The 15,780-nt window shown below is 53.3% G+C and overlaps 2 protein-coding genes across 2 annotated transcripts; one reads left to right on the top strand and one right to left on the bottom strand.

Annotated features, from left to right (window-relative positions):
- Positions 1 to 1,078: 1,078 nt before the first annotated feature.
- On the bottom strand, positions 1,079 to 4,882 carry ART1 (ADP-ribosyltransferase 1; the record flags this gene model as incomplete). Its single annotated transcript, XM_082844680.1, has 4 exons — positions 1,079 to 1,176; positions 2,651 to 2,692; positions 3,771 to 4,548; positions 4,820 to 4,882. 4 exons carry the CDS (start codon positions 4,880 to 4,882, stop codon positions 1,079 to 1,081), a joined length of 981 nt encoding a protein of 326 aa, XP_082700806.1.
- Positions 4,883 to 12,884: 8,002 nt separating this feature from the next.
- ART5 (ADP-ribosyltransferase 5) lies at positions 12,885 to 15,451 on the top strand (the record flags this gene model as incomplete). The annotated part of the gene is made up of 4 exons (XM_082844221.1): positions 12,885 to 12,965; positions 13,947 to 14,670; positions 15,257 to 15,289; positions 15,378 to 15,451. The coding sequence occupies 4 exons, from the start codon at positions 12,885 to 12,887 to the stop codon at positions 15,449 to 15,451; spliced, it is 912 nt and encodes a 303-aa protein (XP_082700347.1).
- Positions 15,452 to 15,780: the final 329 nt, after the last annotated feature.

Raw genomic sequence — 15,780 nt, 5'->3', positions numbered from 1 at the left:
TCCCCTGATTCCTACAGAGGAGGGACTCTAAGAAGGGTCAAGATCAAAGGGCAGTCCTGCAGGGACAGAACTGAACTCCGATGCTGAGTGTTAGTGCTTTCAGTGAGGAGAGTGCCGGTAGTACAAACAGAACTGCCACACTTCCTGTCTTCTCTTCCTTCCTCTGTGGCTGCTGTTACAGGAACTTGGTCTTGCCTGTCCCTACCTGGGGGCTCAGGGATGGCAACTGGGAATTCAGGATTCCTGGTCCAGTTTCCAGAGCAGGAGGCCACACAAGGATCTGGCCCCAAAGCCCCGACTGATAATAAAGTGTGTGCCTATCACTTCCTCCGTGTCCTCTCTTATCCTTAGGGCCCATGGTGGTGGAACTTGGGGACCAGCCTCTTAGGGACCTTAGGACTCATGCATCAGAGCAGAAATTACATCTTTGCTGACAAGAAAATGAGATCCAGTCTACCCTGTTCCCACACAGTGACATCCGGAGAGCTTGAAGGTGCCCAAGGTAGGGGCAGTACAGGAACCAGCATTCACAAGGTATTTATTTGTTCCTTTCTGACTTCCACACATCTTCTGGCACCACCTCTGTGCCTCGGACGCCGTCCCTGCCCTCATAAGCTCACAGTTGGACTTGGGAGACCATGGCCCTTTGGGAGCACAGAGGCAGGGCCCCTAACCCAGCAGGGTGGAGAGGCCAGAGAAGGCTTCCTGGAGGAGCGAATAGGAGCAGTCCAGGTGTACATGGGAAGCATTTGAGTAGTATCAGCAAATACCATGGCCAAGTACTGTTCTCCCCAATCGCCCCACCTCCAAACGACTTTAATCTTCTATCTCCAAGTGAGTGGTTACCTGTCCTGCAGTACCCCCACCTCTATTCACCGTCTTACTCCTAGACCCCTGGATGAGGCCCAGTCCCTACATTTTCCTCTTCCCGCTAGCAAGCCTGGCAGCTGCCAGAGAAAATCCCAGAGTTCCCTCCAGATGGAATTACCGCAGATCTTGGCCACGCTTAAAGCATACATGTGGCTGACAGCCTCATGTTGGGCAGAGGTGACGGCAGAGCTGTTCAGTGGCTGATGGATTAGAGGAGTCCTGGACTCTCTGGAAAGGCTTCTCCAACAAGGAACCAGAGCAGCAGTAGAAGGGACCAGACTGCAGAAAGGGGGCCCTGACCCATGGCTGCAGGGAAAACAGAGGCACAGAGATGTAGGGGCAACGTGAGATACACAAAGAAACAAGATGAAAAGAGCAGAGTGAGCTGACTGATACACAAAATTAGGGAGGAAGGTGGAGATGAGACCGAGGAGAGCCCCAGTTCCCCTTCCAGAGGTCATTAGGTCTGTCCCCCAGTCTCCTACTGACACAGCTGAGGCACTGCAGGGTGGGATGAAAAGGGTTAGAGATCTGAGTGGGATCTGGTGATGCAGGTCTTTGCTCCTCTGCTCAAACTCTGGTGGGAGAGTTGCTGGTGCACTGGGATGGGGAATGGGGAGGGGGGCGGTAATCCTAAACTCTCGCAGTGCTTGAAATTACGTTATCAGACCTCAAAGAGGCCGAGTTGGCGTCTGGAGACCTGGCTGGTCTTGACTCTGCCACTAACTCACTCTCATCTGGAGCAAGTCACTTCTGTCTCCGAGTCTCACTTTACTATATAATGAGGATAATACTCCCTGTCCCACCTCCTTCCAGTCGACAGTTGTCTGGTAAGGATAAAATGAGATGGTATCTGAGGAGGTGGGGGCCAGCCTGGTACGGTGGTTCCAGGTTCAGCTCCAGGACCAGGCTGTTTGGACCGAACACTTTTCTAGTTCTGTGTGTGGGGCTGGTTGCATCATCTCTTTGTGCCTGCCTTCTCTCATCTGTGGAACAGGGGTGATGACATTACCTGCATCATTGGATCATGGTGAGGATTCATGGAACCCTGAGTGGTACTGTGTCATGGAGAAGGGTGGCTGGGGCTCCTTCCTATCCGCTGTTCTCAGAGCCCTGAGGGAGGAGGCGGGACCCGAGGGGGAGGGGTGGCTGTGATTTCTTCCCTGAGAATGGCCTGTTCCCGCCTAGAGAAGTGGTGGCTGAGGCAGGACCTGGCACAGCAGGTGTTCAAGGGAAGGGAAGAGTCATAGCCAAAGGGAACCTGGGGACCGTCTAGTCCGATATGCCTACTATGTAGATAGGGAAACTGAGGCCCAGAGAGGGATGTTTGGTCACAGAGAGAGTTAGGGCAGAGCCTGGCCTAGAGCCCAGGTCTCCAGAAGCCAAGACCTGACCTTGATCTTGGGAGGTGGTCTGAGAGAGCTCTGAAGGCAGTAACAGACCGAGGGCTCTGCGGCAGGAGGAGGAGAAGGCCCAGGAGGACTTTGTGGAGCGGCCCTTCCCTCCGTCGCCTCAGTGCAGCCTGGAGCTCTCTGGGCTCTGGTCAGTGGGCTCCTGGGAAGGCGGGGACGGCCCCAGGCTGGGTGGCCATCTCCCACATACACATTCAGTGGGGAGGGTTAGCAACCTCCCACAGGTGTCTGCTTAAGGGAGTCTACTTTTTTTGATTGAAAGGGGGTTGTTTTTATTTTACGGGGGATGTCCATCCAGGAGAGGGGCCCAGACCCAGGATAGCCAGCTCAGCCCCCAGCAGAGCCCCACAGATGCCCGCAGCCCTCACCTGAGTTATCCAGACGGCAGGGCCCTGACTTGCACTGCTTGTCTGTAGGGAAGAAACAGCAAAGAATCAAAGGCTCGGCAGCTCTCGGGATGGTAAGGGACTCCAGAGCCCCGTGGTCCATCCCTGACTTGCTCTAGGAGAAGCTGGTGTGTTTTCTCCTGATTCTGCTTCCTTACAGTGGGACCTCCCTTTCCTGGGTTTGACTTGACCCATGAATAGCAGGGGCAGAAAGGCGCCAGCCCTTGAAGCCAGGGTCATCTGGGCACTCCTCCTGCCCCCCCGGCCTGTAACTTTGCCTCCATGCCACACCCGCCTCTCCCTCTCCCATGTCTTGTCCCAGCCAAGGAGGGGCTAGTTTGTGTGTCTTCTTCACCTTCCATCAACTCGTGCACGCTCGTGATGCTGTCCAAGGTGGTAACTGAAGCCACGCTGGACCTTATCCCTTGAGATGTGGTCCATGGGTCCAGCCAACAGCCTGCCTCTAACTATTGATATGAAAAGTGGGCCTCACAGGCCCCTGGGCATCCCTCAACGAGGACCAGCAGCCCACAGCCCCTTCAGAGGTTAAGGACCTGGGCCCATCTTCATGATTACTCCTCTGGATGGTCCAGGGAGGATGGACAGGAAAGCATCCAAGACCTGCCAGAGCCCAAGCTGGAATTTAGGGGTAATGCACCTGACTGCTGGCTCACCACCCCACCCCACCCCCACCAGCACACATGACGGCACAGGGGTTCTGTTCAGTCAAATAAACACACTCCTCTCAGAAAACTGGGGTGGGCCGCTTACTCATTTCTGGCAGCAGCTTCCAGCTGGGAGGAAAGCCTGACACCAAGTCTCTTTGGCCCTCAGATGGCCAAAGACACCTGCGTTGGTCAGGAAACCCTCTTCAGTCTCCCCGCAGGCAAGTGGCCAGCTCTGGCTTAGACACCTCCAGGGTCGAGAAGCAAGCGTGCTACTTAAGAAGGTTATGTCTCTCCTTGGACGGAAGGGGTGGAGGGGCTGGGGGACAGGACTCGGTCCTTCTCACTGTTTCTAATATCTCTGTATGTATCTTCTGAAAACGGGACGGGCAAGGCCACCTTCCGCCCAGCTGCTGGCTGGCATGTGCCCTGCTCACCTTTGATGTACTCACAGTTGTACGTGCTGCGCTGGCCCAGGGCCCGGAGGTAGATGCGGGTGGGGCCCTGGGCCGGTCTGCTGGCATTGATCACCTGGAAGGTCTCGAAGGGAGGGATCAGCACCTCCTCCTCCCCAGGGAAAAAGGAGTAGCCCTTGATAGGGGCCCCGAGGCAGGTCCAGATGCCGAAGAAGGTGTCTTCCCCAAACTGCTGGGCTGCAACATTCTGCAAGGATGCAGAGGCAAAGCCCCCCAGCCTGACGGTGGCCCCGGGCCCTGCTGGCCGGAAGCGTAGGCCCTGCACCCCTCGGAACACCTGGCGGCACTGGGGTGGACGCTGGCCCCTGCCCAGCAGCTGCAGGGCCTCAGTCAGCAGGACGTGGAGTGTCTTGAAGGAGAAGTGGTGGAGGTAGTGGAGCCGGGAGCGGCCAGCCTCGCGCACGGCCGCGTTGAATTCTTTGTGCAGGGGGCTGTTAGCCGTGTAGGCCAGGAGGGCCACCCCGTGCTCTTCTCGGAAGCCCGCGGGCGGGGACAGACGGGTAGGGCTGAGGCCCCACTTGGACCCCCAGGCCTGGCGCTCCTGCCACTGGCTGCTTGCCTGAGCCCAGACATCGGCGTACACTTTGTTGGCCTGGAACTCCGTGCGGTTGAGATCCGGGAGAGCCGCCGCCATGGCTGCGGCACAGCCAGCATACTGGTCGTCAAAGGAGGCCAGGGCCATGTCCAGGGGCATTTCTCGAGAGAAGAGGTCTCGTCGTGTGATGGGGTGGCTTTGGGCCTGAGGCAGGGGGAGCAGCAAGGACTGAGAGATTAGGCCCTGGGAGAACGGGAGCCCTGTTATCCAGCTTCCCCCTCCACTGAGCTGAGAAAGAGTAAGGGCCCCAGACACACCTGGAGGGGAAGGGGATTGGGAACTACTAGCTACAGATCCCCGAGACCAGGCTCTGGGGCTGTCCGATCTCCAAGCTCTGAGCGATCTCCAAGCGAAGCATCCGGCAGAGTTCAGAAGCCAGCAGCTAGGGGATGGGGTCAGCGGAGGATGACTGTACCTGAAGTGCTTCCATGAGGCCCATGGACACGAGCAGCAGAGACATCATGGCAGGGGTCTGCATGTTGGAGGTGACCTTGGGCAAGTTACTCTTTGGGTCTCAGTTTCCTCGTCTGGAAAATAGGAATCTGCACAGTTTAATAAATTGTGATGAATTGACACCTAGCCTGGGCCCCTTTGGGTGCTTGACACAGACTCACAACATAGAAACGGAGGCTCAGAAGAGAGAGGGGACCCTTCTTGCCGGAAGGAACATGGGAGACTTCCTGGAGGAGGTGACATGTGAACAGGGTCTTGTGGGACAAATAGGAGAATAAGGCTTCAGTCAGGGGAGGTAGGAGAGAAAAGATTGGAGTTGAGGGTGGGAAAGGAGTTTGGGACAGCAGGAATGGGAAGAGCAATGGTATTAGAGGTAGGGACTCGGGATGTAAAGAGTGAAAGACGTTCTGGCTAGTGTGGCATTTGCAGTGTTGGGAAGCCTGGGGCCAGTCCTGAAGGAGCTTGACTGCCACAGTGAGAGGTCCAGGCTTCCCCTCAGGGGGACATGAGGCTGGAACAGGGACGATCCAGGAGTGGTCAGCTGGTGGGGCCACAGCAGGACTCCAGGGTCAGGCTTAGAGCAGGGCTTGGGGATCCAGAGGGTCCTCCTCTGTCCCTGCAATCCTGCTGCCAACTGAATCCTCACCCTAAGCCCTCAGCTGATGCCAGGCAGGGACCCCCAGGTGGTGCGGGAAGAGGGGCTGGGTGGGGGAGAGTACAGAGGGTACTGCTTCCCCCAGGGAAGCCTCCTGCATCCTCTGGATGGGCACGCTGAGGGCCCAAAGTGGCTCCAAGAAGGTGTGTCAGCTTTGGGTCAAGATTGGAACAGACAGTTTCTAAGTTGGTGCTGCTGCTTTTTTTATTTTATTACCGAGTAATGCATGCTTATTGTGTATGAATGAATCACAAAGCCCAAGTCCCCCTTTTCTTGCTTTCCCTCCATGTCCCCCTTCTCACTGTTACCCATGCCTGCTGTTTCCGTGGTAATGTACCTTCAAGACCTTTTCTGATGCACACACAAGTAATATATTTAAATATACATACACACATAGTTTTCTGTATACAGCCTGTTTTGGGTTTTTTTATTGTCACTATTTTCAAAAAGAAAAAGGAAGTGTGCTTACGCATACATGTTCTACAACCTTTTCCCAGGTAACAATGTACCATGGACTTCCTGCCATGTCACACATGCATATCTACCTTGTTCATTATGATGGCAGCATGGAATTTCATATATAGTTAATCCATAATTTATTTAACCATTTCCTTATTGAGGGACACTTAGGGTTTTTTTCCTAATTTTTTGTTATTACACATGATATTGCAGTGAACATCCATGTATATAAATCTTTGTCCTCTTGTCTGCATATTTTTATAGGAAAGATATCAGGAAGATGATATTTAAAGGATCTGAATAGTATTCATTTAGATAGCCACGGCGCCACTGCCAGGTGGCCATCCAAAAGGTCCCACTTCACCCTCCCACCCAACAATGGACCAAAGTGCCCTTTTCTCCATGTCTTTGCCAACACTGGGCATTATTAATCTCTCTTAATTTTCATTTAACTGGTGGTACAAATGGTATCTAGTTTTTAATTGACGTCTCTGGTCACTTAACAGGATCAATCATAACTGTAATTTTTCTTTTTTTTTTTTTTTTGGCTGCGATGCGTGGCAGGTGGCATCTCAGTGCCCCAGCCTGGGATCGAACCTGGGCCCTCGGCAGTGAAAGCTGGAGTCCTAACCACTGGATTGCCAGGAAATCCCCATAATTTTAATTTTTTAAAGTTTTAACTTAATAAAAGGTAGTACATTTTCATTATTCAAAATTTATAGTCCACGAAGCATGCAGAGAAACGTCTTTCTCTCACTGATGCCCCAGCCCCAACCTGCTCTCCCCAGAGCTAACCAATGTTCCCATTTCCTGTATATCCTTCCAGAGATACTCTAGACGCATACCAGCAACTTCTCGGGTATTTCTCTTTTCCTTCTTTTATACAGACTGTAATACAGTTAGTGGTTTTTTATCTTTAGAAGTCTGATGAAACCTGAAACTGCTCCTCAGAAAATGGATATATGCACCTTCACACAGACGTTACACAAATTTCAGGGTGGTTATGCATCTGCCCCAGTCTCACTCAGGTTAAGCATCCTTGCTCCCGAATCTACTCTGGCTTCTGGTGGGGCCTAAGTTTTGATAGTTCAGTGACCCTAAGATGCTGGGATGTTATGTGGCTATGATTTTGTGAGTCTCCAAATCTAAGATCCTCTAATTGCCAGTATACAGTTTAAATTGAGGTGTGAGTTTCTCTGGGCAATGGAGTTAGCATCCAGCAGAGTTTATCAAATTCAACATGTCCCAAACTGAACTTACCTTCCCTCCCTCAAAACCTGCTTACTCATTTATTCAGAAAATTCTTGAGCATCTGTAATGTGTCAGGCACTGAGGATAAAATTATGAACAGAAACAACAAAACCCACATCCCTGCTTCTTTAAGCTCTTTTAAGGTGGAGATGGAGTTGGAGTGAGGAATTTCAAGTAGCATGTTACAAGAACCCAAAGAGCCTGATGGAAACACATTTGTACAAGGAGTGGGTTTAAGTGAAGGGCTGACCAGAGGAGATTCGGAGCAGGTAGAATTAAAAATGGCATCACAGGGCTTCCCTGGTGGTGCAGTGGTTGAGAGTCAGCCTGCCAACGCAGGGGACACGGGTTTGTGCCCCGGTCCGGGAAGATCCCACATGCCGCGGAGTGGCTGGGCCCGTGAGCCCTGGCCGCTGAGCCTGCGCACCCGGAGCCTGTGCTCCGCAACGGGAGAGGCCACAACAGTGAGAGGCCCACGTACTGCAAAAAAAAAAAGGCATCACAGTGGGGTGTAAACCTGAGATACCGCTCCCTAATTCCAGGATAGAATGCTAATGGGCAGAGAATTCAGCAGCAAAAACCTACTTGAACTCTTGTGGTCTCTTGGAATCCACCAGAAAAGCCTGAGCTTCTATAATCTTCTCTTTGTGGAGAAATTAGTCCATGGGTTCAAGTGGGGCTTTCCTCACTCTGTACCCCCATGAGGGGAATACATGACCCCAAACTGGTGCTCTAATGCCCTGGCCATTGTGATTGGCTCACGGATGGACACATAACCCAAGCAAGACTACTCAGAGTCTTTCCTGAGATTTGATAGATGGGTGTTGTGTAAAAGAGAGTGTGCCAGACACTGTTGATTCCCCAGCCCGTATCCCCTCAGCTCATCTTGAAGTTCAACACAGGTGCAATGGATAGTCCTCAAGCATCTGACAGCTTCCCACCCTTAGTGTTCTGTATATTTCTGTGTCCACGGCTTTCTCCAGCACCCTGGGAGCTTGCTCAGGGCAACCCCAAAGTGCAGGAGATTTAATGTTCCCAAGGACGGCTGTCACCCAGTGAGGGTAGTCAGATTCTCTATTCCACAGAGGGTCCCCGATGGGACATAGTTGACCACAGTGGTCGCACAATTTTTGCGGGGGAGCTTTTCTCTCTTCTTCAACTCACTTTGCCACTCCTTCACTGGTACTCCTTGGGATCACCTTTCAGATAAGCTGACTACACCCAATCCTTGTCTCGGGGTCGGCTTTTGGGGGAACCCAAACCAAGAGAGAAGGTCTTCTCTTTGGGTCAGAAACCATCAGAACATGGCCCGGAACTGTTCCTTCAGCCTGGACCCAGTGGAGCAGACCTGGGCCCAGCCCACAACAGGGAGGGGCCCAGCTGAGGCAGACTGGCAGCCTGAAGCAGAGCTGCCCATCCAAGCTCACTTTAGCCAATCTACAGTCAATGTGAAGACCCAGGAGTATGAGAATAAATGTTTGCATGCCACTGAGATTTTGTGGCACACAGCAAAATGGTCATGCAGTGAAAACATGAGGCAAACTATGTCTGTCACTGCCTCTCCACTATCCTGTTTCTGTCCCCGTCTCTGCCCTGCAGAAACACAGCAATAAAAGGTACCAGAGGCTGTGATAGGGCAGGAGAACTGTGAAGTCAGACATTGAATCATGTGGCCAGACTAAGGTATTGGCAGTGAAGGTGGACACAGCATTACTAGGTAGAATTTACTAGACGTGGTGTCTGATGGGATTTAGGGGATGAGACAGGGGAAATCAAGGCTCACAACTCTGGTTCCCATGCTCGGGGTTGGAAACACAGAGGAGAAGCAGAGGAAACTTTAAAAGCTCATCCCAGCACATAGTAGGTGCTCAATTTAAAAAAATGTATTGAATAAATGATCAGGTTAGGAGGGGAACTGGTGAGTTCAGTTTGGCACATGTGGACACTCTAGGGGCAGACATCCAAGATAGAGGAGAATGGACAATAAAAGACATTTGAGAGTCATAGGTGTATTGAGGTCAGGGAAGAGATAAGGTCCCCAGGGAAAGAGGCAGGGAGGGTTGAGGTAAAAAGAGAGCAGCTTGAAGCCAAGGCACAGGCAGAGCAAGACACTTCCTTGGGTTTCTAGGGACTCTTCACTTCTGGCCTTTGGGTCCCGTTAGATACCCTGGGATCCTTGTGATTAATTCCTCTTTGGGCTTCATCCAGCTCAGGGTGGTTCCCGTGAACTTGCCAACCGAAGAGTCTCACGTAATCTACCATCCTTATTATTCATCCAGTCACCCAAGATGGTTACTTGGGTTTCCATTCATTCAGCCATTCATCAAACACTAGATTAGTTGTCAACTAGTGCTGGGCACAGTATGGGTCCAACCTCGATGCGCCTTCCCTTTCCCCATCCCCACATGCCCTGCCATGGCTCAGGTCAGCCCCTGCCTTCTCCCTGATCTCCCTACCTCCGCTGTCACCCCTGCTAATCCACACTGCTGCTGCTCCGCAGAGTAGGGAGAACCATGTTTCTAAAGCACAGTTGGTCATGTTCCTTACCTGCTTGAAAACCCTCTGTGGCAAACCTGACTGGAAGAAATATCCCAAAATGCAGAGATGACAATTATGAGGCAAGGGATGAGAAGACATCCAGAAAGAAAAAAAAAAAAAGCAAGAGATCAAAACAAAACTTACCTCCTTACCCTCAGGACAGAATCCAACCTCCAGGTACTGGCATTTGAAGTGCTCTGTGACCTTGCCTGCCATAACCTCTTCAGCCTCGTGCCCCACCACCCCTGCTTGACTTCTACAGTACAGAGCAAAGTTCCAGGTGAGGCGCTGCTGCTTCCCTCCATGTGCTGGGGATGCCCTTTTCCAACCCACTCTTCAAGGCTTCGCTCAGGAGCCACCTCCTCCAGGAAGCCCTCTGACTCCTCTGGCTTCCTAAATCACCCTGTGCTTTCCCCTGTCACTGTCCTAATCGTACTGTGCTGCCCTTCAATGTCTGCCTCCCCCCTGGCCTGTGAATTCCCTAAGGGCAGGGACCAGGTATGACCCATTCTGTGTCCCCAGAGCTCAGCCCAAGGCCAGGCACAAGTGAGCCCTCCTGGAATGTTTGCTGCAAGTCTGAGAGGCTTTCTGGGTGCAGCCAACAATGTAGAGCACTGCAGAACAGGTGCATTGGTGACTTAGTGACCAGTTTTGCAGGGAATGGTGTGGAGGCCAAAGTGGTGGGGAGGGCCTGGGAGGCCAGGAAGTGGAGGCACTGGGCAACTCCTTTTCCTAACCCAGCTGCCCTTCTGTCCTTCCTCTCATCCTGCTCAGGGCACTTCTTGTCAGTTTCCCCTCATCCAGACCCTTGATGAACATTCCCTACTGGGGATGTGACTCCAAATCCCTCCCTAGAAATCCCCAAATTTCCCAATGGCCTCAAACCTCCCTAGGTATCCCAAACCTCTCCATTAGAGGTGCAATGGTCTGAATATTTGTGTCTCCCCAAAATTCATATGTTGAAACCCTAATGCCTGATGTGATGGTATTAGAAGGGGGGGGGGCTTTGGGAGATAATTAGTTCATTAGTTCATGAACCCTCATGACTGGGATTGCTGTTCTTATAAAAGACACCCCACGGACTTCCCTAGCACCTTCTACCATGTGAGAACACAGTGGGAAGGTACTGGCTATGAATCAGGAAAAGGGCCCTCATCTGACCAGGCTGGCATGCTGATCTCAGACTTTCAGCCTCCAGAACTATGAGAAATGTTTGTTTGTTGTTGATAAGTTACCCAGTCTGTGGTATTTTGTTATAGCGGTCTAAACAGACTAAGATATAAAGTTCCCAGAAACTCTTCCAATGATTCCTGCGACTCTCCCATTAATACCTCAAATTTCCCCTTTAAAAAAACTGCTTTTCATGCCCAATGCCCAGGAACAAGTGGTGTGCCCCTTACCTAGACTTTCTCCGGGATGGGGAAGCTGGTACTGGTCTCCAGCGATGGCCACCAGGGGAGGGGAAGGGCAGATTTCTCTTTTATACCGTCAGTCCCCCACCCCTTGTACCTCTCCCACACAGCTGCTCAGAAATGTGACACTCCCCCATCTATTTCTGGACTAGCCTCTGCCCAGTCTGCTCTGGGCCAGAGCACGTCCCATGAAAAGGGAACCCCTGAAGCCAGAGGGAAATCAAGGATCCAGGCTAGAACAGCTGCCTCCCCACTGGGTTTGGTCCAGCATTCAGCACCCCTGGCCTCAGGGAGTATCTCCTTATTCTTCCTTTCATGTGAGCATGGAGACTCACCTAAGGTGCAAGGCGAGATTCCCAAAAAGCCTGGGTCCCAACTCTAGCACTCCTTGGCCATGTGATCTTGGAGGACTTTCTGCTTCACTCAAGACCCCTGTTCAGTGACTAGGTTTGACCCCATCTCTTGGGGTCTTTCTTGGGGTTCCAGGTCTCGGGATGGGAGAAGCAATTCCCCAAAGCCAGAGGGTAGAGAGAAGACAAAGCCATGATACCAGAGGTTCAGGCTGCCAGAAAGCTCTTCCCAGAGCTGCTAATTCCTCAGCTGGCCCCTTCTCCCATTACCTCCCAGTGGGCATCTAAGACTCAGAGCTAGGTTATTTATAGGCAAGCCCAGGGAGGTGAGGGGGAAAGGCTAGTGTTGATAAACATGGGGTCACCTGAGTCTGCGAGGTCAAGGGAGAGAGGGTCTAGGGAGGGGCGGGGCTGGACCCTGAGGTTGTGAGAGAGAGAGCTCTGCATCTGGGCCAGGCTTGCTGAAGGGAAGGGGCATAAAGAGAAGGGAGTGGGGTGGGGGCCGCTAAGATGCTGGACCACACGTGACCCACGTGTTCGCCATATGCAAATTGTATGCAAATGAACGAGCGCGCAAGTGGTGACCTCTCGGCTGGCTGGACCCTCTTGGTCTCTTCGGCCTAGTTGTCTGGAGCCCGGGCCGTGGCGGTCAGGGGCCGCCCGAGGGAGAGACCACATCTCGTAATTCCCCTCCTCTAGCACTGGTTTTGCTCGGAGAAAAGGGTCCTGGAGAAAGACCTCGCAGTCCTTGGGAAGGAGAGTTAAGTACGACCCTCAGCCCCGCCCCCCGAGCCCCAGTGTTTGTCGTTGGGGAAGAGAGGTGTCGGGTTACCGCCAGTGGCGCTATAATTAGCCGCGGGACTTCGTTGATCAGCGGGACTCCGGAGACAGGAGGCAGCGCGGCGCCTCCGCAGACTTCAGTCCCCGCCGCCAGGAACCTTCAGTGCCCCTTCCCGCTCTCCGCCTCCGCCACCTCCAGGTGAGTCCCCGGCTCCCCGTCCCCTCCCTTCTCCAAGCGGAGCCAAATTACCGCTCTCCCTTTAGCATTCCCGAGCAGAAGGTGCTGAGCACCCGGGCAGCTGGGAGGTGGGGGAGCCGAGACTGGGGTTGTGCTGGGGTGGAGGCGGGGGGTGGGGGGGTGGGGTGGGGGGGGTGGAGGATAAAATCCAAGACCCGCCCACACACTTAGGGCTGCTCTGGGCACCGCCCGCGCCCCGCCGGGCCAAGTCTTAGACCAGGGACCCCTCACACTGTAGAAGAAACTCTCCAACTTTCTGTCCCCCAGCCCATCGAAGCCAAGACTCCACCGTCGCTGGTCCCACCCTCAGCGGGATCTCACTCTCCAGGTCTCCCAGAGGAATGATGTTGGTGGCTCTGCTGATCGCCCTTAGCTGCCTTGGCATCCACACCCTCAGCGGCATCCGCATTTACGCCCCCTGGCAGGTAACTGGGGGGAACCATTTGCTGCCACAAAGGGAACAGTTGGGGTGGACCCGGGGCCTGACTCCTCAAAGAGCCTTCCCAGGGACGCTTCTCTATGATGCCATTCCTCTTAATCCTCTTCCTCTCAGGAACCTCCATCCCTATAGGGAGCCCCAACTTCCCATTCCATCTCCCAGAACCCGACCTCCACCCATTGGTCCTGCTGTGATCCTCCTTCCTTCTATGGTCCTCCCTTGGGATTGCCTGCATCTTTCTCCTGTCACTTCCCATCTCCCACCACAGGCCCAACCTAACAAACTCCTTTGGGCTACCTGTGTACTGCCCTCCCGCAGCCCCTCCCACACCAGGGCTTGACCTCCTCCCAGTCCCCACCCCCAGGTTTGAGGATGAGGGCTTCTCGAGCAGGAGAGGACTCAGAGCCTCAGAGCTGCCAGTGACTTGCTGTGGTGTCTAGCACCTGTGTGAGGGGGAAAGAGCCTGAGGATGGGGATGGGGTCAGGTAATTGGAGACTGGCCATACGTTTGTATGTCACCTGCATACTGAACCTTAGAGCCAGAACGGTGCTTGGAAATCTTCCAGCCCCACGTCCCACTGAGTGCAGGAACCTCTCTAATGATAAATGACCCCTCTTAGTTAGTACACAAGTGAGGATCTATATGCTATCCTTACAATAACCCTGTGGGGTTGGAAGTATCCTCAATTTATAGGTGGAGAACCTGAGGTCCAGAAAAGTTAAGAGACTCGCCCAAGACCTCACAGCCCATAGGTGGTGAAGCCAGGATTTGAACCCATGTCTGTCTGGCTCCAGTGCCTGTTATTTAAGCCCTTGAGCTCCTGCCAAATTTCACACCCCAGATATTTGGGCATAGAAATGAGATTCTGTGTTTCTGAACTGATCTGCCGCCAGAACCTCTGCCCAGTACCCTGAACTTACACCCTTTCCTGTGTGGCCCCTCTCTTCCTTACCTCTATTGGCCCAGAATGTTTCTATCCAGAACCTGAGCCTGGCTCCAAACACCTTCGATGATGCCTATGTGGGCTGCTCAGAGGAGATGGAGGAGAAGGCAGTCCATCTGCTAGCGGAGGAGATGGCTAACCATACCAGGCTGCGGGAATCCTGGGAGACAGCCCAGAAGGCCTGGGAGCAAAGGTGTCCAGGGCTCAGCCTGCCTCCTGGCTTCAAAACCCAGCACGGAATCGCCGTCATGATCTACACCAACTCATCCAACCCTTTATACCGGGAGCTGAACCAGGCTGTGCGGACAGGCGGTGACTCCAGGGAGTTCTACATGCAGCACTTCCCCTTCAAGGCCCTGCATTTCTACCTGACCCAGGCCCTGCAGCTGCTGCGGGGCAGTAGGGACTGCAGCAGGGAACCTGGGCAGGTGGTGTTCCGAGGCGTGGGTGCCATTCGATTTGAACCCAAGGAGCTGGGGGTCTCTGTCCGCTTAGGCCAGTTTACTTCCAGCTCCCTGGATGAGGCAGTGGCCCGCAGATTTGGTAATGCCACCTTCTTCTCTCTAAGGACTTGCTTTGGGGCCCCGATCCAGGCCCTGTCTGTCTTTCCCAAGGAGCGCGAGGTGCTGATCCCCCCGCATGAAGTCTTCTTGGTCACCAGTTTCTCCCAGGATGGAGCCCGGAACCTGGTGACTCTCTCCAGCAATAATCAGATGTGCAGCCACTTTAACTGCGCCTATCTGGGTGGTGAGCCATGCATGAGGGAAGCAGGACTGGCAGGATGTCCCTGATTTATTTCAGTCCCCAGGGCCTTCAGGAGACCCACGTGACTAATGGGGAAGTTGAGGGCTAGAAGTTAGCTGGAGTTATTTTTCTCTGTGACTCAGGTTTTGCCAGCTCAGAGAAGGCCCTGTAAGTGTTTTCTGGATCTGTGAATATTCTCAGATGATTCTATAAAGGTCCTTGAAAGTTTCCTTCTGCTATACAGTCTAAAAGACCAAAAGAACCTGGTTAAGGGGGGCAATAAGCAGACGAAAGTGACAGGAATGCTGCTTCAGATCTCAGGAGGCCCTGGGCGTAATAGCGTAACACATGTGCTATTCCCAAGTGCTGAGGCAGGGACAGAATGGGGCCAGGATGGTAGCAGGGATGGAAAGGCAATCTGGGAAGATTTCCTGGAAGAAGAAGGAGGAAGGGAAGTCAGAAGTTTGTATTTAGGACAAGGGAAAGCTAGATTGAGATTGGGAATGGCCGTGCCAGGGCCTGGTGAGAAGGGAAGTTTGGGGTGTGAGGGTCTGTCTGCATGGAGGCCTCACTGTGCTGTCTGTTGCAGCGAAGAAGAGGCCGAGATGTGAGTCTGTGCCAAGTGAGTCACCCTCCTGCCCCTCCCTCAGCTGCTTTGACTCCCCCTGGCCCTGCTGACCCTTCACCACCTTTTCCTCTCTCTCCAGCAGGAGGACAGGCCGACTCACTCTCCAAGGGGGCCTTCTCTCTGCTCTCCTGGAAGGCCCTGCCCTTGGCCTCTTAGGGGTTCCAGCTCTTAGGAGCTGGGCTCTGAAAGTTCAATGCCTGCCACGTAGGAGTCCTGGGAAATGATGACATCCATATGAAGATGGGAGGCTTTGAAGAGCCTGGAGAAGCCAGAACATGGTTTCGGACCCAGACCTAGCAGCCATCTCCCCGGCCAGGATGTTGGCGGATCTGAGGCCATGGTAGGGTGGAGGGATCCCCGCTACGTGGTAGGGACTCCAGGGGACAAGCAAGGGTAGTACTGTGACAGCCACTGGATTAAACAGTGTTGCAGTGTGGTGACCTCAAATTTCATGATTGGTTTGTTCCATGAGACTAGACCATCTG

This window comes from Leucopleurus acutus (genome assembly GCF_964270905.1).
Source record: "Leucopleurus acutus genome assembly, chromosome: 8".
Lineage (NCBI taxonomy): Eukaryota > Metazoa > Chordata > Mammalia > Artiodactyla > Delphinidae > Leucopleurus > Leucopleurus acutus.
Note: the sequence above shows the minus strand (reverse complement) of the source record. Positions and strands in the feature narration are given on the sequence as shown.